The 25332-nt window shown below is 42.3% G+C and overlaps 2 protein-coding genes across 4 annotated transcripts in view; one reads left to right on the forward strand and one right to left on the reverse strand.

Moving 5' to 3' along the window:
* Window positions 1–24036, reverse strand: part of KIFAP3 (kinesin associated protein 3) — a 93117-nt gene extending 69081 nt beyond the window's left edge. Inside the window, exons 1-10 of one of the 2 annotated variants that reach the window (XM_066625464.1) lie at window positions 23930–24036; window positions 20078–20209; window positions 15655–15809; window positions 15082–15137; window positions 11236–11377; window positions 9054–9153; window positions 8727–8851; window positions 8272–8370; window positions 5680–5858; window positions 1994–2156 (exon numbers count right to left, since the gene is read on the reverse strand). In XM_066625464.1, the coding sequence (XP_066481561.1) occupies window positions 1994–2156; window positions 5680–5858; window positions 8272–8370; window positions 8727–8851; window positions 9054–9153; window positions 11236–11377; window positions 15082–15137; window positions 15655–15809; window positions 20078–20209; window positions 23930–23961 (1183 nt within the window). In that variant the 5' untranslated portion in view covers window positions 23962–24036. Of the gene's footprint in view, window positions 1–1993; window positions 2157–5679; window positions 5859–8271; window positions 8371–8726; window positions 8852–9053; window positions 9154–11235; window positions 11378–15081; window positions 15141–15654; window positions 15810–20077; window positions 20210–23929 lie in introns of both variants that reach the window. The other variant, XM_066625463.1, reaches the window with a different exon arrangement.
* The window catches only part of NTMT2 (N-terminal Xaa-Pro-Lys N-methyltransferase 2), a 34760-nt gene continuing 33350 nt past the window's right edge, over window positions 23923–25332 (forward strand). The window contains exon 1 of one of the 2 annotated variants that reach the window (XM_066625467.1): window positions 23923–24003. The gene's annotated coding sequence lies outside the window, so the exon portion shown is untranslated. Of the gene's footprint in view, window positions 24004–24641; window positions 24675–25332 lie in introns of those variants that run through there. The other variant, XM_066625465.1, reaches the window with a different exon arrangement.

The following is a 25332-nucleotide window of genomic DNA, read 5'->3' on the forward strand; positions in this document are numbered from 1 at the left end:
TTGATATTAATAATGATAATTATTTCCTCTTGTTAAGTCCATAGCCTTGATGGTTTTTTGTTTTTTTTAATTCTTAACAAATTAGAGTTCTAACTGAAGTGGGTGAGAAAGTCATCCATTCTTGACTTAGTTCATGCTCTTGCAGCATGAAAGACTTCTGCCATCAAACTCGGCAGAGCTATACTTTGGGATTCAACTTACATTTAAATGACATAATCCAGCACCAAAGGAAGTACAGTTCAAGTACAACCACATTACTGCTCTTGCCAAGGTGTTCTCCATCTAGACAATTCCAGGCTGACAAGTGGATTACACCCAGTCATGAATTTGGAGGGGGCAGCACATTTTTCCCCAAAACTTGCATGCTGCAAATAGCACTAAATCTATCTTCAAAATAAATCTCTAAATAATTACTATTTTCCAACAGAACAGTTCCTTTATTCTTAATACAATTTAGCCAGTTACTGCTAAAAAGAGACACCCCAGGCAACATTCACACACAAAATATTGGAACCAGCTGTGACAGAACTGCTGTAAGAATAAAGGTTTCCTCATTTAATTGTGAAAACAGGAGGAAGCATAACATTTTACTGCCATTAATAACTTCAAGAAATCCCGATAAGGCTTTACTTGCACTCTCAGGGCAGGACATATGCTTTCTGTTACAATCTGCCACATCTAACCCCTATTGTTTGCTCACTTAATCGGGTTGGAAAATGTATGTTTTGTTATAGGATAAATTAGGCTTATTAAAATTAGGAAAACACCGCTGTAGCCAATAAGAAGCGCCTTTCTCAAATAAATGTGAAAACTCCATATTAAATTCATTAATAAAAGGCCACACTGGACCATAAAGAAAAATATGGTGTAAAGCTTCTTAGAAAAAGCTTTCATAAAAAACAACATTTAGAAAACCATCACTATTAGACCCAGAACAGGTAGCCAGTTTTTAAAAAATGATAGATCTATGATTTTGCTTAGCAACATATTGTACCATGAGCCAATAGCCAAAATCATAAAAGCAAGATATACTTGCTATTCTACATGTTTAACCTAGATCCTATTTAATTCAATAGGACTTCGTCATGACTCATTTTCTTTGGAAATAACCTTGGTTGTACATGAGCACAGTCATGTGATTACAAAAACTGAAGAGAGGGTTGCTTGGTCTATAACGAGCAAGCAAGTCAGATCAGAGGTAGGGGCCAGCAGGTGTAGTCTTCAGCCCAAACGTTTTTTTCAATGTCAGGTGCAGTCTTTATTTAGGGCAATGACCATCTATCTGGAGCAGAAAAGGAGCCAGGTTGTTAAGAAAGATGATGAAGAGAGAGAGTGCTAAGATACATCACTGCTTCACCCCCTTATCTACATAAGAAGAGGGTCATTGTGCATGCAGTGGAACCCAGTAAGTTCCTGTAGAGGATTTATGCATGGTCATATACATCAGTGCTCTCAATGAACATTTGTCATAAAAGCAAAGACTCACAATAAAGGGTAGTGGCAAGCCTGGGGGGGGGGAGCAAAATTCCCAGGTGCCATGCCTGTGGGACTTGTGGGGGTAGCATCACCATGCCTGCCTCTGCCTGCCGTGCCACCTCCGCCTACCCTCTGGAGCTGTTCCATGGGCAGACGAAGTCCCATGTAGCATTCAGGATGTCTCCAAAGGCCTTCTGAGACTTTCAGAGTGCTCTTACGCAGTTCTTCCAGGAAACTGGAAGTACTGTTTAAGAGCATGCTGGAAGTCTCAGAAGGCTTTCAGAATGCAAGGCTCCATGTGAATTGGGGGGGGGGGCGAATTGCAGACCTGTGCCCTGAGGTGCCACAGGGGCCAGGTACATAACTGATAAAGAGAGAACAAATTGATTTTGAAGCTGAAATCAAATCTAGCAATTGCCAACATTGCAATATGGGATATGTTTTGCCAGCGATTTAACAACATCTCAAAGTTAAGGCCATTCAGCTATTACAGGTTGTGGTGAAAAAGGAAACCTACCCAACAACGCAGTGAGTTTGGGAAGGAGGCCAACTTGTACCATCTTGTTTCTTAAGCCTGTATCAAAGGAGAGATTCAGCAGAAGCCGAAGGGTGATGTTCAGCAGATCTTCATGTTCACATGGTACCATTTTCACCAGCTTGTCAACAATATCCATTTCAACCTGTGTAAGGAAGATAGAAAAGTGAGAATTCTCAGTTTCACAATCTGCTGAACTAAAAATCTTATTGCAAAGAAAACTTAGATTTACCAGAGTTTCTCGATGACAAGCCACTTTCTTTTATTATATAATCACCACTTTAAAAAAAAAGAAGTCTGCTTGAATTTCCTCATACTATTGAGGAAAGTTGCTAGAGATTACTGAAATATATTTAACATAATAAATCTAAATTTACATATGGGCAGAAGAACCTGCTTCTATGTATAGATGCAAAACAGTAAGCATTAAACTGAAGAGATTGTAGCTTTGAAGTCAGGAAGGTACTGCAAAAATTTGTTTCAAAACATGTTCTGCCACTGCAACTCTACTTATGTTCTAGGAAACAAAATATTATCCTCTGTTGTAATAAGATAATAAAATTCAGCTGCATATTTTAAGTGCCGCAATTATTCATTTTAAGTGATGAATGTTAACATTTTCATTTATCATGTTTTCTGGGCAAAAAATTATAATGGCTGGCAAGCAAATAAAGTATCACCTTCTCAGCAACATTTGTCTCTTACATGTAATAACTTACACAGATTTTGTCCACAAGTACATGTAAAGCATGCCTATTTTTTTGAAACTATGAAATGAAATGGAAGTGACAGAATCTGAATTTCTATAGAACCTTTCTGAAATTGACTGGTGCTGCAGAAGAGTATACAGGTGCAACCTTTTTATACACGGATTTGACTCAAGAGGAATGGCCACTGCAAATGAGAAAGAATGTGCTGATCCCTGGAGAAGGTGAAAAATGCATCCCTTTAAAATCACAGTTTTTAAAACTGCTTTTCTTACTATTGTAGAGAGAGTCATGCAAGGGATTGCAGGTATAACCTAGTTATCCACAGATTCTTGTACCTCAACTTGATGAGAAGGGCCCTTTAAATTAAAGAAAAATAGTCATTTAGCAATAGCCTGTTAATATGAGAGAGGACAGCTGGCTGATTCTCTCTCCAAGGCAGTGACCCCTCCCTTCCCCCAACCTCTGAAAGAACACTTTGCTCTGGGTCACTGGCTGGCCTGGAGAGAGACTGATTGATGGATTGTCTTCCTAATGATTCTGTCTTAACATCACAAAGGCCAGTAAGGCTATTTTTAAATCACTGGAGCAATTGGGCGGGTTAGGACAGACAAAAGAAAATATTTCTTTACTCAGCATGTGGTCGGTCTGTGGAACTCCTTGCCACAGGATGTGGTGATGGCGTCTAGCCTAGACACCTTTAAAAGGGGATTGGACAAGTTTCTGGAGGAAAAATCCATTATGGGGTACAAGCCATGATGTGTATGCACAACCTCCTGATTTTAGAAATGGGTTAAGTCAGAATGCCAGATGTAGGGGAGGGCACCAGGATGAGGTCTCTTGTTATCTGGTGTGCTCCCTAGGGCATTTGGTGGGCCGCTGTGAGATACAGGAAGCTGGACTAGATGGGCCTATGGCCTGATCCAGTGGGGCTGTTCTTATGTTCTTATGTAAGCTAAGACTAGTGGCAACACCCACTGGACTGGAGTATTTCACACATATGCCCCACTGAAATCAATGGCAAAGAAAAAATCCTATTCATTTCAAAGACACCTATGAAGTCTGAGACAGAAAAACATGCCGTTGCAACTTGCATTTTATGCGCACATAGGAATCTGTCATTTATAAACTCTGTAGTGTTGCTATACCATGTTGAAAAAGCAGTTTTGGGGCTAATAAGGTGCATCTATAGAAAGACTTGCCCAGTTGGAGAGTGTGAAGGGGCAGCCTTATGTCCCCACAGTCTCAAACATCCTTGAGTTGCTCTACCAGGGAGTTTGACCCCTAAACCACATGGAAACTTCTCCTTTCCTCTGTACTTTCAAAATATGCCTACCCGAAAAGTAATCCAAGTCGAACTGGTCTTTGTATATTAGAACACCATTGCCACTCACATAACCTGCAGCTGTATTAAAAGGAACTGCCTGCTGTGTTTGCTTGATTTGACTTTTCAGTAAATGTGAAAAGCATATTTACCAGTAGCTGTCAAGCAGCAAATCCAATTGCTAACTAATCCTTATTTAGCTACCAAAGCACTTCAGAGCACTGTATGTCTGCCTGATTGTAGGCAATTCTCTAACTCTGCAGGTTTTTAAAAACCTTTTCAAAATAATTGTTCAGGAATATAATCAATGTCAGCCTCATTTAAATAAATAAATAAAATGGAAGTTGAATAAGAGTACACAAATCATTGTAAGGTTTAGCTAAAACATACGGGGGGGGCAAAGCACTAGGTTTTGCAGGTGCCTCAACATGCCATGTAAGCTGGTCCCCTCACTTTTGGAGCAATTCCAAGTAGTGAGAGCAATGCAGAGAGGACACCTCCACTTTGCTCTCACTGACTCAAATGGCTCTGACAGCGAGGGTCAGCTTACTGGTGCATTGGGAATGCTACCAGCCTCCTGCAGTTCCAATCAATTTAAGCAGGACAGCAGCTGGAAAAGCTTGGGCCTCAGATGCCTCCCCTTCCTCTGCCACTCTGCAGACTGGCACTGGAAATTAATTTCAATTCTGCCTTTAAATGAATTTTACAAGATATTTTAAATTTACACCTATTGTTATCTGGCCCAAGATTCAAAAACAGGTAGGAATGTATTTTTTAAAATTAAAGTGTGCAGTTGTGTAAATCTTTCGAGAAAAGCCTGGGAAGAAAGTGGGAGTTTAACTACCCTTACACATTCACAGAGAAAGTTATTTTTCTCTAGGACAGTTATTTTCAACCTTTTACATCTCACGGCACACGGACAAGACACTAAAATGGTCAAGGCACACCACCGGATTTTGACAATTGACGAGGCACACCATGCTGCTAGTGGGGGCTCACATCTCCCATTGGCCCTATTAATAAGTTACCTTCCCCCAAATTCCTGAGGCACACCTGTGGACCTCTCACGGCACACCAGTGTGCCACAGCACAGTGGTTGAAAATGGCTACTCTAGAATAACCACATGGGTACAGAGTGTGCGTATGTTGTATGAACACATGATGCCAGCTTATTCAGAATCAGATCATTGGTCCATCTAGTAGTCCAAGATAGTTTACTGTAACTGACTGTGTCTCTTCAAGCTCTCAGGCAAAGATCTTTTCCAAGCCTGGTATTCATGGTTCTTTTACGCGAGGCCATAAGGAACAGAACCTAGGATTCTTTTGCATGAAAAACATGCATGCAACCAACAGGCTACCAACTTTACCCATGGGAGAGTTTAACCCATTTTTGCCCAACCCACAGATGTACACATTTGGTTCCTGTTGTGTGCATGCAACGTTGGGCAGAAACGGTTTAAAAGGAGCCAATTTTCATGTACCAAAAGACTTGTACTCACAAAACACTACGGGGAAGCAATGTAGCCTGTGCAGATGCAGATTTGGTTAAAAATGGAAAGCACAAAAGAAATTCTATTGTCTTTTGCCAATTATCCTCCTATACACGTAGTGTTTCAGCAGCACATCAAAATGTTTACCATGTCATTTTTGTTTTCCATAAAGATGCTAAGTTTCTTCAGAAATGACACCACCAGTATCAGCAGTTCAAAGTTTTCTCGGTCCAGAGCTTTCACCAGCATGTGGACAATATTTTTGTTTCTCATCTTCAACTCAGTGCGAGTGTCCTCAGCAAGATTCAGCAGCAAATAAAGGGCAACTATCACAAAAAGGGCAGGGAAGAAAAAAAATCATAGTACTGGGAAATTAAAACATGAGGTCCATCTAGCTGTAATCACAGAAAATATTTCCAAAGATCCAGAGCAGCACAAACATATTTTATGCTAGGCCCAGAAGGCTGCCCTCTTTGCTTGTCTGCCTGATCTCAAGTAAAATGAAAAGGCAAGCCATTGCAGAGACTCTTGTCATATTTTTTAGAGTTTTTGGAAAAGATGTAGTGTAGTCTTTTATTTAAAAAAAAAGATGTGAAATACTTTTTTTAAAAAGGCGTGAAATAGATTATAAAATACGTACATTATCAGAAGAATTAACAGCTCAGTCTCTAAAGTCATTTAACATTACTTTCCCTGCCTGATGGCCCACTCCTGTTCTCAAAATCTGCCATTACACAAACCTCTCCAAAAGGTCCATGAAACACTGCTAATGGTGTGGCAGTTTTCAACAATTTAAAAGCATCAACTACACACATGGTGGGTCCAAAGTTCCAGATTATTTAAACTTTTGGACACTAAATAAATTAGATAAGTAAATAAATAAAATGGGTGTTGTAAAAAAAAGTACACAGACCATCATAAGGTTTAGCTAAAACATACAAACTCAGATCTCAACATCAGTGAGATGCAGCAAGTTGTGCACCAATGTAGTGCTAGCAGTTCTTGTAAGAAACAAGAGGCTGGCAAAAAAACAACAACAACTCTTGTACTAGAGTCCTGGGAGACAGGGCCACATCACTAAGGTTTTGCAGGTGCCTCAGGTGCTGAGTAAGCTGCCCCTCCCCCTCGCCTACAGACTTGGGGTGCTGCTGTCTTCTATCTGCCCAGCCCCAAATAGCAGTCTAACTGCATTTTCTGTACTAACTGCAGTTTCTGAACCACCTTTAGGGCAGCACTAAGTGCACTGCACTGCTGTATTCCAATTGGGACATTAACAGTCCATGAAGGACTACGGGACAGGTTTTTGCTTGGCCTGGAGGGGCTTATTGGCACGCCAGCCTTGATGTCCATAGTAAATGCTTAAATAGTAAGGTCAGAACAAAATGTATATGTTTCCCCGGAGATCTCAGCAGTGTAAGAACTTTCCATTTGGATTGGAATTTGGTGGCTGGTGACTAAACCAGTCGAAAGTTTAAAAAGTAAGACTCACTTTAATTATCTGTAGAACATCCTATCTGCATTAAAACATCTGAGTAGTGTGATATGCATACTAAAAATAGAAAAAGGTTAAGAGCATTCAAATCTATAAGAAAACACAATAAGCTGCAGCATACTTAATTGCACTTTTGGGGTACAATTCTACAAACCTATACATACCTGTAAAGCCTACTGAGATCAATAGGATTTATCTGTGCATCATTAAAGGCACAGCAGCATTCAATTTTCCAGATGAATGGTAACCATAACAAGTTACATAAATGACAAGTATCAAGAGGACTTATGCACCACTGCTCTGCAGTTCTACTTCTGACAAACACAGTTCACATTTTCCCTTTTCGATGGTTATTAATATCAAGTTCATGAACATGAGGCATTAATCTCTTCAATGGATTTTCACATCCAATTCTGGACTCCAGTTTTTAACAACTGCTACAGCTTGCTTCAACTCTGGTGCTTGCTAGTTGCTGCTTGGCTAGTATAAGCAGTGTGCTATGACCTATGAAGGCCTCTTTCCTATATACTGTAACATGACATCAGGGAATACTTTGAATAGATTATCAATCTTTCTTTCAAACTTCCTAAACCAGCAGTTCCCAAACTCTCTAGGAGTTTAGGGATTACTTCTAAGAGTTTGGGAACTGCAATAAGTCTTGGGGGGGGGGGGAGACAGTGACATGATCCTAGGATCGCGTTGCTGCCAAGGACAAAGGGGGCTTTTTTGACTTATCCCCAACAGTGCTGGCCTCTGGGGTGGTATGGGGAGCCTCGTGGACACCTCTGCAGGGCTCCCCAAGGGCTCCTGAAGAGGCGTCCACAGGGTCCCTGCACCCCCGGAGGCCAGCACTGGCAGGGGTAAGTAAAAAAACCCTCTTCAACGCTGACAGTGGTGCAATCGTGGGGATCGGGTCGCTGCCTCCCCGCCGCCCCCACCCCTTAAAGAGGCAGAGACAGGGGTTCCCTTACTGGAAAGTCACAACCCACTAGTTTGGGAAACACTATCCTAAACCAAGGCTGCAATTCTATCAACCCTTTACCTGAAAGTAAGTCCTATTACTCTCAATGGGGCTTATTTCTAAATAGATATGCCTAGGATTGCACTGTAAGAAACACACCACTATCTGATGACAAGATACAAAGTGAGGACACATACAACCCTTGAACATTTCCTACAAGTTTCAATTAAATTTGAGAAAAGCAACTATTCCATACATCCATGCCTTGGGAACTAGGTGCTCGTACCTCGAAGTAGTTGCTCTTGCTTAACAACTAGTCCTTGGTACTTCTTAAAGGTTTTTTCATATTCTTTTTTCAGATTTTGATTATCAACATCTTCATCAAGTGAATAGTTGGGAGTTAAGGAGATGTTTAGCTTATCAGAAGACAATGAACAAAAATGAATGAAATACATTTTGTAAGCAATCCTATACACACTTACCTAGGAGTAAGTCTCACTGAATTCAGTGGGATTACTTCTGAGCTGGCATGCCTAGGACTGCACTGTTTGTGCTTGAGAAGTATATTTTCTGTGTGATTACAAGTAGCTTGATGTCATTACAGGATACTATCTAACACCTCTTAGAAGTTCTGCAATCAAATTGCTCATATTATTCATTTGCTAGTTCAAAGTCACAAGGTAGCTTTTTCCATCAATTACCAACAATGAAGCTCAGCTAAATTACAAAGTGAAAAGATATCAGCTTTTTTCTTCTTGGTGAGTTCTTCTTGCCAGAGTTCATGTCTCTTCAGTTCATGATCAATTATGTTCATGCAGAGAGCACCAATTTTGTAGTGTGTGATGAGTCCATGAAACTGAGAAAAGCTATATGAAGAAAAATACCAAATGTGAAAAACCAACACAAGCTATTTCAAGTTCAAACCAAAACTTATACGCCATCATTCACCCAATGACCAATGAGGACCTAGGAGTTTGTAACCAAACAAAAGTTTTACTGTGCACTACAACTTCCCATTTTAAAAATATTTTCAAAGAATTCATATACATGATAAATCATTTCACATACCTAGAAAAGCAGAAGAAAATATAGATTATATTAGTGGCAAGTTCCACACTTTGTTTCCAGTCTTCTCTTAGTACTCTGGCCAAAGCCCCCAGTGCAGTTTCTTGAGAAAGACAGAGAACATACAATTTTGGTAAGATGTCACCTTATTTGACTAATTTTCTTATGCCTAAATAAGATCAGCACACACATGTCACATGTTTAATATCCCCGCAGGTGCCTGAACCAAAAAGCAGAAGTATCCTAAACAAGTTGAAAAATCAGTAACCCATTAAGGACTTGTTTCTTTATGAGTATAGGTGTAGACACTTGAGATGGTCAGACATCCACCTACACTACACAAGCATGAGCTGCAATCACTTTAGAAATTCTTGCCCATTTTCTCCCAATTTTTGTTTCATCACTTGTATGTGAGTCAGGACTATGCATTTTAAGAACATAGCTGTATTAAGAGAGATCCAACGAGCACTTCTGCAAATTCCTGTAATGAGATCAGAACAAAGGCATCATATGCCCAAGAATTCTTGACTCCTAATACCTTGTGAATTTTGTAATCTGCTTACATCTTGTTTGTAACAGTCACCTTGCTAAAGCTACTTCAGATTATACCCTGACATGATTAATATTCTTTTCCCATTTTTTTAACCTGTGCTGTTTCAGCACATAAAAGTTGGAAGCAGGCAGTATGTCAGCTCTCCAATGGCCTCTGAGTTATATACATCATGCCAAAATGAAAGGTATGAAAACCTTTACGTTTTACAAATTTTAAGTAAGCAGAATACAATAGTTCACAGCAACAGACACAAGATAGTACCAAATCAAAATTATGAATAGAGCTTAAGGAAGATCAATCAACACAAACAAGAGATGTCAATTTAACTTGAAGCCTATTGGCAGACTTAGCTTAACTTTAAGAAAGACTACTAGAATTTGCAGCTAGACAAAAGATTAAAATAAATTCCTATTAACTAACAAGCTTTAATCAATCTGGCTAAAGTTGTGTTGGTAACCAAATGTAGCCAGGGTGGTCACTTCATAGATTACTATTCTTCAGGGCATTCTTCTATGGAATAAAGCTAAAGATTATGAACATATTGAGCATCATTTTGAAGGTGCAGTCCCTTAACTGGCCCAAGTTAGTTTTGTAGGTTTGAAAACTCCTTGTAGGTGCATCCATATCCATTACACCAAAACAGAAATTAAACAGTTTTTCCCAGTCAGGTAATGGTCATCCTTACATTGGTCATGAATATACAATACCACTATTGATTTAGCATTAAAGTCAATTTTTCGGCCTTGCATCTGGTGTTTCAGAAGCTGGTCAGCACTGGGCTACCGACGGGTGACCATCAAGCAGCAGAGAGGTAAGCAGGGGCACGGGGGGAGGTGGTGTTCCGGGGAGGGGGGAAGAGAGCAGGGAGGAGGCGTGTCAGGCAGGAAGGGAGGCGGGACTGATGGAGCAAAGCTCCACCAGATCCAGAGCCCCTGTGTTGACCTTGCCACCCGACACGGAGGCTCAATTCACCACTGACCTTTCGGTTGGCAGTGAATTGGGGCTACTCTCTTTACCCAGGGAAGAGGACGAAAGTTCCCTTCTCTCAAGGAGTCGCTGCCAGCTTTCCAGAGTGTGCAGGTTGCAGGGGCAGCCATTTTCAGCGCCGCTGCAGCTCCGTACCCCGGGCAGCTCAGGATTGGGCTCTTAAGCTGTAATACACCAAGAACTGCTGCTCTCTGAATGAAAGCTGTTTATGAAAACAGACTAATAATTTTAATGTCACATTAGTTTGTCTTTGGCATCCATTCGGAATAGACTTGCACATTCCTTTATAGCAAAGTAAAATGAATGGCAATATAGCAATCTCCAAGACAGCTGAACTAGGAATCCCAAACAACAAATCCTTTCTCTTCTAGCAGCAAGAAGCCTGAACAGCTCACCTTCACAGAACACTATTGCTTATACAGTTCCTTCGACTTCAACTTCTCATTGATAGAAGAGAATTCAGGTTCCCCAAGCAACACAGATGTGCAAGCTATACATCAAAAACCCATTAGCTAGCATAATTTCAGGAGCCACTATGATGCATATGTATAAGTAGAATTATTACCTTACCTAACAAATATGGACTATGTTTGCCATTTACAGAGCTTAAAGCCAACCCAGTGTTATTAATATATATAAAGTTACCATTAAGCAGAAGTTCTTCCAGATTATCAGGGTTCCTGGCCAGCTGCAAAATGAGTGCAGAACCACGCACCTTATCAGGAATATCTTCATAAAGTAATTCAATGTATTCATCCATGTCATTGATATTGGCTACTTCATCTATCTGAAAGCATAACATAGAATAGCATAGCTTAACAAGCAAATACTGAAAAGACAACATTCTACAAATATGAAAAGTTTAAACACAAGTCTTATATAGAAGTTGTCCCGTTGAATTCCAGATAAATCTTAAGGAGTGACTGAGGGGAATAAAAATGTGGTTAAACATATCTGGAGGAGATCTTGGCTGCATCCAAAGTATAGCATTTGTGAAGCTACCAAAGCCAGCTTTTCCACCAAGCCTCTCCAAAAAGTTTCCTTATGTGGCATCAAGGGGAGGGGTGTACAGGGGAAGAAAATATAAAAAATAAGGCTAATTGCTACTACCTTTGAAAACCTGTCAATCAAAAGAACTGTCTCTCTTTATATGAATCTGCCTGCTCATTTTGTTCAATATCAAAACCCTACTCATAGAACAAAGCCCAAAGGGGTGTCTTGGTCTTTTGTCTTTGTCTTTTGGCATGGGTGCAACATCCTGCAGGCGGAGAGCCTGCCAGGGCCATGTGGCCTCATAGGTAACTTGGAGGAAAGATCTACAAAACAAAGCTTACCCAGGTGAGAGTTAGGGATAAAAGAGATAGCCAGTTAGCTTTGTTATTTTAATGCTGATATGTTTCGTAGAAGTTTTATGCCTGTAGCATTTGCTGCCTTTCGTAACTTTATGTAACCCTGTGTACTTAATAAAGTAAAAATCATTTTACTAAGTTGTTTCATTGTCTGTTGGGGACAAAGGTTCAGAATCCTGCCTAGCCGTTCAGCAAGCTACCAAATACTCACTGAGGACTAGTAACTTGAGGACTAAGACTTTAAGTAAAGAAAGTGCTCAGTGCCTGCAAGGGATAAAATTAAGCCTAGAGGGTCTCAGTGTCCCAGGACTAAGACACTGGCACATACAGGGTGATGGCAGTACTACCGAACAGTGGTCCTTGAGGGCTCTAGGGTTCAAGAACCAAGAACTCTGAGCACCCCAAAACTCTGGGAGTGTACAAAATCTACGACAGAGTACACCACGTACAGAGTACAGCACGATCCCCAGAATTGCACCGCTCAGGGGGGCTGCAGGGTCTTGGGTACACTTACCAGAGCCTCCTGCAGCCTCCCCAGGCTGCGGGGAGCCCTGCGCAGCTGTCCGCTGCGCTCCCCGAAGTTTCACAAGTGAAAGTGGAGCGATCGCGCTCCGCTTCTACTAAACCAGAAGTGAAGTGGGATCACTCCACTTTCACTTTTGAAGCATTGGGGAGCCCTGCGGACAGCTGCGCAAGGCTCCCCGCACCCCCAGGAGGCTGCAGGATGCTCTGGTAAGTGTACCCAAGCCCCTGCAAGCCCCCGAGCGGCATGATCCTGGGGATCACGCTGCTGCCTCCCTCCCCTCCCCCGCTGCCTCCCTCCCCACCCCCGCAAGAACTTACTGTGTCTTTCAAACTCCCTGGGAGTTTGAAAACCAAAGAATTATACAAAACATGACAGAAGGGGCAGAGCTAACACTCAGTGAAGTAGAAGGGAACCTTGGAGGGCTCCAGGGGGAACTGCTAAATAGATGTGTTTTTAAAGGACCTCAATAATGAGGTACTCTTCGTTGCCAAGAAGAAGGAACGAAGGCTGAGAGCTTGAACGGGGCAGTCTCTTGAGACGGCAGTTTCAGAGATATTTTCCCCAATATTGCTCTGTGCTGAATCACATCGTATCCCGGAGACGATTCAGACAGCTGAGGACTCCCCCCGCCCCCACGGCCTAGATAAAACATGAAAGTGAACAAAGCCTTTAACTGTGAGTAACCAGTTCATTAAAAGGCTTTAAAAATAATTGCAATCAAGAGGTTGGAAGGAGGGAAAGACAACTTTAAGATTATTTACATTGGCTTGTAGCCACCCAGAGGGGAAAAAGAGCAAATGTGAATTTAAAGAAGCACCTGCTAGAGTAATTTTTTTCTTTTTTGTAACAAGGATGATTGGAAGAAAAGGTGAGAAACAAGACAAGATAAATAAGGGAAGATAAAGGATCATCCTGTTGGAATGCTACGCGTGGAAAAGAAATTAACAATTAATCTTTAAAGGATGGAATAACTTTCACTTTTGCCGCAAAAAGCTTGACTCAGGCCTGAACAATTAAAGGTATACTAACTTAATTTGACAGTTATTAACTTGAATTGGATTACTGACCCACCCCTTTTGGATATAAAAACTTAAAGATTATCTTTGACAAGAAGGGACACAAGATTATAAGAATTGGATGACTCCTTAACTGTGGGAATGTTTGGACACTGATATTGACTTGAAATGGATTACTGACTTATTCCTTTTAGATATAAAATTTGGGAATTAGCCTTACAAGAAGATAATGAGACTTGATTGATTCTTTAATTGTTAGACCATTTTATTTTTATTTTTTATAGCCAGAGTTATATCGGCTTGATTTGATACTGATAAGAATGACATCAAAAAATTTAAAGGATGTTAGCGAAAGACAGACCTCATTAATGGATATGTTGCAAGAATTCAGAAATGAACTGAAGCAAGAGACTGGAAAACTATCTGAACAAATGAGGCAAATAAACTCCTCCCTGACAAACAGACAAACAAAGAAAAGTATGGAGGGATGGAAAAAAAATAGATCAAATGTCAGATGAAACTAAAGAATTGGAGATTTTTGTAATGAGACAGGAGATGGAAAAAGCAGCATTTATTACTAGAACTCAGAATTTTCAGGAAGAAAAAAAAGAGGGAACTCTTAGAGAAAGAGAGTGCGTCCTTTCAAGAAGAAGAAGAATCTTTGGATTAAATTCAAAAAGAATAAAATGGAGAAAACGGAAGAAGAAAAGAGAGGGATCAAGAAATATAAGAGAGTTAAGAGGAAGAAGGAGTGGAAGGAGCAGTGGGAGGAGCAAGGAGGAAAATATCAACAAGACAGAGAACAAAGAAAATACTAAGACAGGAAGTGAAAATGGCTGAATAACAAGTGGAATTTTTTTGTAGTTATTAATGGATTGAATTCTTCTCAGAAGTGAGGAGTATTCCGTTAATTATGTCAAATCAAAGCAGATGTAAATGAAAACAAAGTTGGAACACAAATATTAAGATAATTAAAGTGGTATTTTATATAAATTGTTTTCTAGATGAAAATTTAATTCCAGAGAAAGTAGCAAAAATGTATCCTGGGTCATCAAATAACTGTTAGATATGCAAAGAGATTAAGGGAATTCTTTATTATGTATATGTGGTGGATATGTGGAAAGCAAAGAAATATTAGAAAGATATTGTTACAAGAGATATTGAATTGTGCAGTACCATTCAAACCGGAAATATTCCTCTTAAATGCAATATTAGAAATTGAAGATGAATATAAGAAACATTTTATTGTACGTATCAGTATAGCAGCAAGAATACTGTATGTGCAAAATTTGAAGCCTTTTTATGATTGGATAAATAATTTTAGTTTATTGATTGTTTAGTTAAATCATTAATTAGTATAATGACAAATATGATAATTTTTGTATCAATGACTATTTTTCTTTTCAGTCGTTGATTTCTTTTTTGGATTAAGACATGTTGTAAACTATGGCCAATACCCTCATGCGTAACCTATGTAATCCCAGCCCTAAGTTTAACCCATTTTCCTTACCTGTATCTGTAATAAATAAACTTTGCATACACACACAAAAAAAACATGACAGAAAAAGTTATCTGTAATTTACAACTCAACAATGCCTACCTCCATCCCTTCAAAAGGTGGTGGATCTTTTGGCTTATTGGATTTCTCTTTCTTTTCTACTGAAAGAAAATAAAGTCACAGCTTTGTTCATTTGCACAGATACATTCAGTACAAGCTCTCACTTTATTTTAACTCTGAATTTAACATAAGTTCAGAATAAAAAAGGAGTTGGGAAAAATCTGACTAATGTGGAGTCAGCATTTCTACATACACATACACTCTGAAAACTGCTGTCTTAATCAAAACTTCCCCACAAGCAAGTTCAACTGAAAACAATGAGGCTTACTTCCCTGTAGATGTCCATCTGGCAAGTTTACAAGTACTGACATTTAAGCCGTGATCCAAAAAATGGCTTATTTTGGATTAAAATCTTATTTGCTTAAGCAAAAAATGCACTTATATTTTAATGTCATACTTAACCAATTATTTTTTCTCATAAAGCTCTGTCCATTCTTATGGATGAAAGAGAACCGACCTTCATCCCAATCACCCTTCTCCACAAAATACTGAGCAAGTGAGAAAAGCCCAATTACAGATCATTTACAGCTCCCTACTTAACCTTGCCCTGCTTACCTTTTGCTGAAGTAGTGTCTCTGCGGTTCTGTAGATAGTAGAGCAATTGCTCTACTTCAGCTAGCTTGGAGGGGTGAATAAGTTTGCATTCTTCTACTACCTTCCGAGCCAAAGAAGAAATATCTGTGTTTGCATTGAGACTCTTCAACCGTATGCTGCAAAATATTTTTCACAAGTTTTCACTGTTACCTTATGCAAAAACCATAATTTGTATTTGGGTTGAAATTTACAGTCAAGAATTTGTCAAATGATCTTGCACAAGTTTTAACTTTTTTCTTTAGGGACTTAGTAATGACTTTTTTGTTTTTGTTAAAAGACCGTATGTTTCAGAAACACAGAATGGTAGGGGAGGAAGATGACTTACAAAGAACAAGAACAGTCACCATATAAATCTATAAGCATAACAATTTCTTATAACCTTCAACTATATTTTAGTTTTACCATAACCAAATCAGAAGGTGCCACAGGTTTTATAAGTTTGGGTTGTTGTGTCATTCACCTAGATATTATATTATCTCCAGCAGTCCCTAAAAATCAAAGCATGTGATCCATGTTTTAGTCAGATATAATCCTGCCTGGCTCTTTTACTGGAATCTATCTTATATATCAGGGGTGCCCAAACCCCGGCCCAGTGACCACTTGCGGCCCTCGGGGGCTCTCAATCCAGCCCGCAGGGAGCCCCCAGTCTTTAATGAGCCTCTGGCCCTCCAGAGACTTGCTGGAGCCCATGCTGGCTCGATGCAACTGTTCTCAGCATGAGGAAGGCTGTTCAACCTCTCACCTGAGCTATGGGGTGAGGGCTCCCTCCACTACTTGCTGTTTCATATCTGTGATGCAGCAGTGGCAATGATGGAAAGGCTGGCCTTGCTTTGTGCAAGGCCTTTTATAGGCATTTGAGCTACTGCAAGACCTTCATTCATTCATATAAGTTCCATCTCTAATAAATTCATTTATGTAAATTTATTCAAATTTTAAATGTAAATTAATTTGTTTTTTCTCCGGCCCCCACACAGTGTCAGAGAGATGATGTGGCCCTCCTGCCAAAAACTGGACACCCCTGTTATATATCAAGACCCAGCGCAATTCAGCAGACTGAACATTCAACTGAGTCCACACAACCTAGCATTAAATATTTGCTCTACTATAGACCCTAATGAATAAATTCAGGCCAAGTGCATACATTAAGGATAGGATTAGACTGTAAGACTCAGGGACCAATCCTAACATTGCCAGGGCCAACTGTACAGCTGTCCCTGGGTGCTGCAAACGTGCCATAAAGAACGTTTGTGACACCTGCAAGGAGTGAGCGCCAGTGCTGGGCCAGCATCAGTTGGCACTGGACCTCAGCACTGGAAGGATGCCCACAAAAGGTGCAGGCAGTAAGCAGCACTGCTGGGCAGTGGTGTGGCTTTTCAGGGCATGGGGAGGACAAGGGGAGGAACCAGCAGAGGCCTCCTTCGCCGGATTTTATGTCCCGCATCAGTCTGCAAAGCCCAACATGAGGCTTTTGGCCCAGCAAAATACGTAGTTAGTGCTAATGTGATTAGCTCCATAGTGGGGCCTGGGGTTTTCTTCAGAGAAGGCGATGAATGTCTTCTTCCACCTGAGGAGAACTCTGGTGGCCTCCCTGGCTGCGGATACTGCAGTAACCATTTTGGCACTGCTTTACCTAGTGGTGCCAGAGAGCTTAGGACTGGGCTGTTACGCGTAGTTCCCAGTAGTATATAAAAAGGACAACACAACCACACTGTAGCAATTTGCATACAGAATAACTTCCCAGTTACAGAAAACAGAATAACTTCTGTAAGAATAACTTACAGAATATAGAATAAATACAGAATAACTTCAGAATACAGAATAACTTTGCATACAGAATAACTTCGTAGTTCCCAGTACGTATATAAAAAGGACAACACAACCACACTGTAGCAATTTGCATACAGAATAACTATGAAAGTGGCAGGCAGCAATTCCCTTGACCTTATCAATCAACCCGATTGGTTGGTTTTACATCAAAATTCCAGGGTACATAGATTTTTAAAGAAAGCTGTTCACATACAACAGGCGTGTCCAAACTTTTTGGCAGGAGGGCCACATCATCTCTCCGACACTGTGCCGGAGCCAGGAAAAAAAATTAATTTACTTTTAATTAATTAATTAATTAATTAATTAATTAATTAATTAATTAATTAATTAGAATAAATGTGCATAAATTTACCTAAATGACTATATTAGAGATGGAACTTATATGAATGAATGATGGTCTCGCAATAGCTCAATGCCTATAAAAGAACTTGCACAAAGCAAGGCCGGCCTTTCCTTCGCTGCTGCTGCTGCATCACAGATGTGAAACAGCAAACAGTGGAGGGAGCAGTGGGAGCAGCTCACGCAAGAGGTTGAACAGTCACCCTCATGCTGAGAGCAATTGCCTCGGGCCAGCATGGGCTCCAGCAAGTCTCTGGAGGGCCAAAGGCTCACTGGAAACTGGGGGCTCCCTGTGGGCCAGACTAGAGGTCCCTGACGTCTGCAAATGGCTCGCAGGCCAGGGTTTGGGCACCTGTGACATACAAGATTCATAGACATATGACCTGGGGCTTAATGCTGTAGCTCTCATCTACCCATCCTTTGAGAAACCTATGCAGGTTGCTCAAGGCCACCAACACTACATTAGGCACCGGCACCAGACAGTGAAAAAAGATCCAACAGATGATGAACAGCACATTTTATGATGACTATGGCGCACAGAGATAGAGGTGGAAGGAGTGGCTAAGAGAGAAGACAGAGACAAATAGGGAAAAGCAGAAGAAAAGAGGGATGATGAAGGAAAGACAGGATAAAGAGAGTTGAAGCAGGGAGAAACAAAGAAGAGGCAGAATTAGGATTGAAGTTATCAACAGGGGCTGAGGACAAGACTGCTACCCAGAGTTCACTTCATCAATAGCTAGGAGATCCAAGCAAAGCAGTATGCGGCACCAGTCTGCCAATGGAGACCAGCCCTGAAGATATGGCATGGATAATGCTCCCTGCTTTGAAGCTCTGAAGGAGGACTGCTCTTCAAGTAAGCCCCTCCAAAGAGTCAGCCACAGGAAGTTGTGGTTGACCTTAAACACCATGACCAATAAAACCTGGAGTGTTCCAGAGCCCCACAACTCATGGCAAACTAACAGGTGTGGAGCATTGGTTCTGTCAGCCATGCCAAGCTGTGAATGACTGGGCTTGAGATGTTCCTTCCCCAAGCCCATGACAATATATTGAGAACTTAAAGAAAAATAATCTTGATTATATATATAATATTCCTTTAAAGAAACTATAAGGATTTATATAGCTAAAGTGGGGGAAATGGTTCCGCATTCCCAAAAACGCTCACAATCTAAAAAAAACAACACTCTCAGACAGCAACTGGGTAAGATTCTTATACTAGGATGAATAGGGATAGGTGCCCTTCCTCTGCATATGTCATCAATTAAAAGGAGTTTCATTGCCCAGTTATTAGAGATCAATATGTAAATGTTTCATTTAAATTTGAAAGAAGTATTAGGAAGCAGAATATAGACCATGTCATGATTCCATGGAAGCACAGGCAAAAAGCAGAATATGATACTGGCACAGAAGTCCACTTCCTGATAACAGAGACTTACATCCCAACCCTAATCAACTTTCCAGCACCAATGCAGCTGTGTCAACAGGGCACACATTGCATCCTGTGGTGGGAGGTGGGCAGCCACAGAGGCCCCCTCAAGGTTGCCAGCACCAATGCAGCTGTGTCAACAGGGCACACATTGCATCCTGTGGTGGGAGGTGGGCAGCCACAGAGGCCCCCTCAAGGTAAGGTAATACTTGTTCCCTTACCTCAGGGCTGCATTGGCACTGGAAAATTGGTTAAAATTGGTCTGAAAGTGTATTAGCAATACTTGCTGAAATCCCAGAGGCAAGAAACAGTGGTTAAATAAGGGTTCCAGTGCATGAGGTTAGAGCTGAAGCACCCTGCATAACTCCCTGCCCTTCCCGTACCTAACCAAAACAAAACAAATGATACAACATAAAAGCAAAAACTTAAATAGAGAATGAGAAATTATGCAAATCTCCATCCTGTCTTCAAGCAACAGATTTTAGCTTTGTTTGGCAAAGAATGTGGATTCCACGGAAATGGAATGTTTTGTAATATAGTAATACCATTGTCATCCAAATTATAGCACTGTATGAAAGTTAATAAGGAACATAGGGAGAAAAGAGCCACATATGCGTCAAAGTGATACGGCAAGTTCATCAGATATGCTAAATCACAGTCCAAATGACTTAGGACATTGGAAAGTTTCCCCAATTCAAAAATTCCCAGAAATCCAGTAAAATGAAAAGGTAAGAGATCCAGAAAGTTTTGAAAAGCACTTCTGACAATGCAATATTCATAAAAGGGTAAGCTTACATTTTTTGACACTCCTTACGCTCTCCCAACATAGGATCTCCCATCTCTCCAAGAATGGTAGCTTCCACTTCATAGTGAACAATAAGTGCCTTTTCTGATGGATGTACATCAATATTTCCTCCTTTCACTTTTCTGTTAAATAAAAAGAAAAAATATGCTAAGTCACGACGGGTGATACAATAATTTATTTATTACTCTGTATCAGATATGCACACACGCAGCACAGAAGGAATAAGCAGTCCTTGAATATTTTCCCATTCTGCAAAGCATTCACAGTTGCTTAGATTTTAAGATAATGAGCAGACATATTGCCAGGCTCATATCTTATATTATATAGTAACTGTTACAAGGTTAGTAAAGACTTCATCTTTTTTTGCTTATAAAACTTGGAACTATAAATGGAATAAAACTAAAACTGCTAATAAAACAATTTTCCTTTAAAGAAATCATACCGGATCCCAAAATAATGGTGACAGTTTATGTCATGCTGAATGACTTCCTGATGGGAAATAGCCAAACAGATACAAAAGGAACAAGGCCCAATACTAAACAATGTGTGCCAGCCACTAGCGTCACTAGGGTTCACGTCACCCGGTGCGGAATGCCAGCGCGTCACCCCCCATGCAGTGGGTGGGGCAACATCCCAGGTGGTGGGCGTGGTAATGTACCATCACTCTGCTCCACTGGTTTTTCGGCCGTACCATTTGATAGAACAAAGATAGAACATATTCTACATGAAATTACGCATTGATTGATATATAACATGATGGTATTATTCTTCCAAATTATGATTTTAGTGATTTTGGTCACTAGTGATGTCACACAGGCCCCAGGGTGTCAACTTACTAACATCTTACTGCAGCGGTTCTAAAACTTTAAGCACTGGGACCCACTTTTTAGAATGACAATCTGTCCAAGACCCACCAGAAGTGATGTCACAGTGGAAGTGACACCATCAGGCAAATCAAAATAAATAAGTATAAATAATTAAAGTAAAACAAATAATTAAATAAGCAGAAGCCAGCCCTGTTCCACCAAGTGAATTTGATCTGTAGACTGCCTGCTACAAAAATCATAAGGTTTTCAGCCCTACCCAGTGCCCAGCTCAATTTAAGAACTTCTGTTTAAACCAGATCACTGTCAGGATCCACCTGGCTTTGTAAGTCTCAAAAAGGTTCACCTTATCAGCTAAAGCCTCTGTTTTGATCCTTTTTAGTGGAGGGGAGAGGCTGCCTTCTGGAGCACTTGTTTAGCTGCAGGTGCATAGGATCAGGGCCATTCTGGTAGCCTTGCACTCTCCTTCACCTGATCTTCCACACCAGCCAAGGCACATTTGCTTACTCGCAAGTAAACTCAACCGTGAGGCTTAGTTTCGGTTTCCATAGGGCTCAATACATTTGTCTGCTTGAAGGAAGGGACTTTCTTCTCAGGTGTTTTTTGGGGCTGCATTCATTGGATCAGGACCATTCTGGTGTCATTGGATTCCACTCAGCCTCCCCTTTCTGACAGACTAATGCAAGTTTGCCTACTCACGAGTAAATGCATGATATGGCTCACTTTCACTTTCCATAGGGATCCATGCATTTTTTGTTTTCCAGTTTTTTGGCCATAACTTTTGATAGAAAGGAGATATTTTACTCTGGTTTTTTGCCTTCTGCTTGAAATTCCACATCCAACAGTATATAATAAGATGGGGTTACTCCAAACCACTAAGATTTTAGCGCATCACCCCCCTTTGCGCGTCACCACCCTGTGCGCGTCACCCAGTGCAGCCTGCACCCCCTGCACCCCCGTAGTGACACCACTGGTGCCAGCTTACTGCCAGTGCACACTGTCACAAACGTGCTATAAAGCACGTTTGCAAACATTTAGTGCTAGCACAGTGCTCTGCTGCTATGTGGCTGCCCAAACCACCAGGCAGCAGAGAGGATGGTGAGGATGTGGGGGGAGATGGGGAGGAGGCATTCTGGGGGCAAGACGGGAGGGAGGTGGGACCAGTGGCTCTCAGCTCCACTGGATCCTGAGCTCCGTGTCAGGCTGCTTGGCCCAACACAGAGGTTCATGATTCTACGGCAGTCCAAGGGCCTTGCCGTAGTCCAAGGGTTTTCATTAATTTCATATATTAGGCTTTCTTCTGTCAGCAAAATGGATCTGGGAGACTGAGGCTAAGTGCACAAGACTGGATCTACAAACTTATCTAAGAGAAATCCCATTAAACGCAAAAGGACTAACTTACAAGTAGACATGTACAAGATGGCATTCTATGTCTCCCAGGTCTAACAATCAAGACACAAGAATATTTATTTATTTAGCAGTACAAGAAGAGTCCTATTCTACTAAGTTCTATTAAGGAGACAGCCCATTCTACAGAGCAACATTGACCAGTCAAGTGCCTCTGAAAAACTCAGACTAGACAGTTAAGCTTTAGAAGCATATTGTCTCTTAACACAGAAGCTTCCATTGTGGTTAGAACTCACTGATAAACCAATTCATGGAGGCCCTTTCCATCCAGTTGCAGACTTACCATTAGGTCCAATGGGGCAAATGCCCCAGGAGTGAACCTCTAGGACCCTGCAGAAGCCCCTCTGAGGACCCCGACGGGGGTCACAAACTGTGCTTCAGGAAGCACCGTTGGTAGCATCAGGGAACCTCAGAGAGGCTTCAGCAATGCAGCTCTGGGTCGTGCAAGGCTTTGTGAACCGCAGGTGAGTAGGGGGCAGATTTTCGTGGGGGTGTGTGGCAACAGCCTGGACTGGCGGCATTGCAGACCTTTGCCCTGGGCACAGGGCTGGGGAGGTCTGCTGCTGTTTCCACCCTTCCACCTGAAAGTTGCCCTTACTCTTCCAGTGCACCAAGGCAATACCTGCATTCTACTTCCTTCAGGCCAAGAACACAACATCCTGGAAAACCCCTTAAGACAGTGCTTCTCAAAGCCTGCCCTCCACCATACCACCTCACATGGTCCACCCATTTGAAGTACCATCAGAAATGGTGATGACAAGATTGCCAGTTACTACTGGGTTGGGAGGCCAGATGTGAGACAACACAACGGTGAGAGGCTCAGGGTGGATGGGAGGGCTTTTTCAAGCACCCTTTGGAGCCTCCCACTGCTGTTCGCTGTATCATGTTCCTGGTCATGCTGCCAGGTGGCAGGTACCCAGGGGTGCCGCAGGTACCACCAGGCAGTGGCATAGCTGGAGGGGGACAGAGCCCTTAGTCTGGCGGGGAGAATTGGCGGGGCAGGCAAATGGCCCTTCCTCTGTAGCCATTCCCAGCAGGGGGAGCAAAACTGAGCTGTACAGCTGAGAATGGCTCCGAAGAGGGCACTTGCCCGCCCCGCCGAGCCTCCCTGCCGGACTGAGCGCTTCGCCCCACTCCAGCTACGCCACTGCCACCAGGCACCACCTCAAGTACCACTGGTGGTGCCCATACCACTGGTTGAGAAACGCTGCTTTAAGGTCAGCAGAGCCTCCAAGCTCCCTCACCCATCCCTCCACCACTTCGCCCCCCTGCCGTTCTCTTCCCCTTCACACCCACTGCCACCCCACAAGCAGCCCCTCGCCTCCCCCCTGCTAAAGAGTCAGAATTCGGAGAAGGGCGGGGCCCACTTTGCGCTTGGCCCCGCCCCGCGCCACCCAACTGTCAGGCACAGGTAGGCGCCATCTGATCCCCCCCTTGCAACGGTCATCCTGCCCCACCCCTCGCTCACGCGCCATCTTCCCAGTATCAGCCACCCCTCGAGGATGCAGCGGCGCCTCGCCTCCCTCCCCCCCCCGCATCTTCTTCTCCCGCAGCGCCTGGCAGCCACACCTTCACTGAAGCCCAACACTTCGCCACCCAGCGAAGCGTTACCTTTTGAGGTACCGGGCGTCCTCTCCCTGCATAGCGGCGACACCAATCAGAGAACAGGATGGCTGCCAGCTGAGGTCAGAGCCGGGGAAGCAGCGTTACCAAGGGGAATAAAGCGGGCCACAGAGCGCATGCGCCAACGTGGGCGGGTCTTTTTGCTGCGCAGGCGCACAGAGCGACTCCGGAAAAGAACGAAGGCATGTTTAGAGCTGGCGCGTGCAGCCTGAATGAATAAATGAACTGGGCCGTGGAGCGGCTGGCTGCAGGTTGGAGTCTGCCTGGTGCTTAATAATCCTATGCACACTTTCTTGGGAGTAGGCCCCATTGAACACAATGGGACTGACTTCTGAGTAGACAGGCAAAGGAGGCACTCTGAGGTTGCAGTCCTCTCCACACTTTCCTGGAAGTAAGCCCCATTGACTCTAATGGGACTGACTTCTGAGTAGACATGCATAAGATGAGGCTCAGAGACTGCAGTACTAGCCACACTTTCCAGGGAGCAGGCCCCTTTGAACACAATGGGACTTACTTCTGAGTAGACCCGCATTGCCTTGGGCTGTGACACTATTTTATATCGCTTTTCAACAAAGCAGTTTGTGGCGCAAAAGAAATTGCTCCCCAAGGGCTCAGGTCTGGAAAAGAATGCATAAAAAGCACTAGCAACAGCCAGGCTGGGATGAAGAGCGACAGTTGTGTGCTTGATGGTTGAAAGAAAGGCCTTGTTATGTTCAAGTGGACTTTTTCCTTGGTAAGTAAAAGCACAGGATTGTAGCCTACAGGTAATCTTGTTTAGAAAGGAAGGTAAAAGGGAATTTTTTTTAAAGGACTATTTCTGTGGGAACAATAAACAGCATAGCCTTGTTTGAATTCACTAGCACAGTGGTTGTCAAACGTTTAGCACCAGGACCCACTTTTTAGAATGAGAATCTGACAGGACCTACTGGAAGTGATGTCATCAAGCGGGAAAATTAAACAATCCTAGACTGCAATCCTAACCACACTTGCCCAGCGGTATGAGCCATTTACTATCATTGTTAAAAGCATACACATAGTAGCCTGATAAATGTGTATGTGTGTGCGTGAGATAAAATATTGAAATGAATGGGAACCCACCTGAAACTGGCTCGCGACCCACCTTGTGGGTTTGAGAAACATTTGTCCGCTTAACCCAGATAAAGTCCCAGTCTGACAAATGGGGCTACTGAGATCTGTGCCAGCTAAGAGCCCTATCCTAGGCTGGGTGCACTAGCTCACTGCCAGCACCAAATGGTACTAGGCTACCGCCAGGTGGGCACCTAACTTCTGCTCCTCCGCAGTTGCATGGAGTGCAGAGCAACAGAGAGGTAAGTGGGGGTGTGGGGGGAGGAGGTGTTCTGGGGAGGGGGGAGGTTAGTGGAGGGCGGGGA

Source organism: Tiliqua scincoides, chromosome 4, assembly GCF_035046505.1.
Source record: "Tiliqua scincoides isolate rTilSci1 chromosome 4, rTilSci1.hap2, whole genome shotgun sequence".
NCBI lineage: Eukaryota > Metazoa > Chordata > Lepidosauria > Squamata > Scincidae > Tiliqua > Tiliqua scincoides.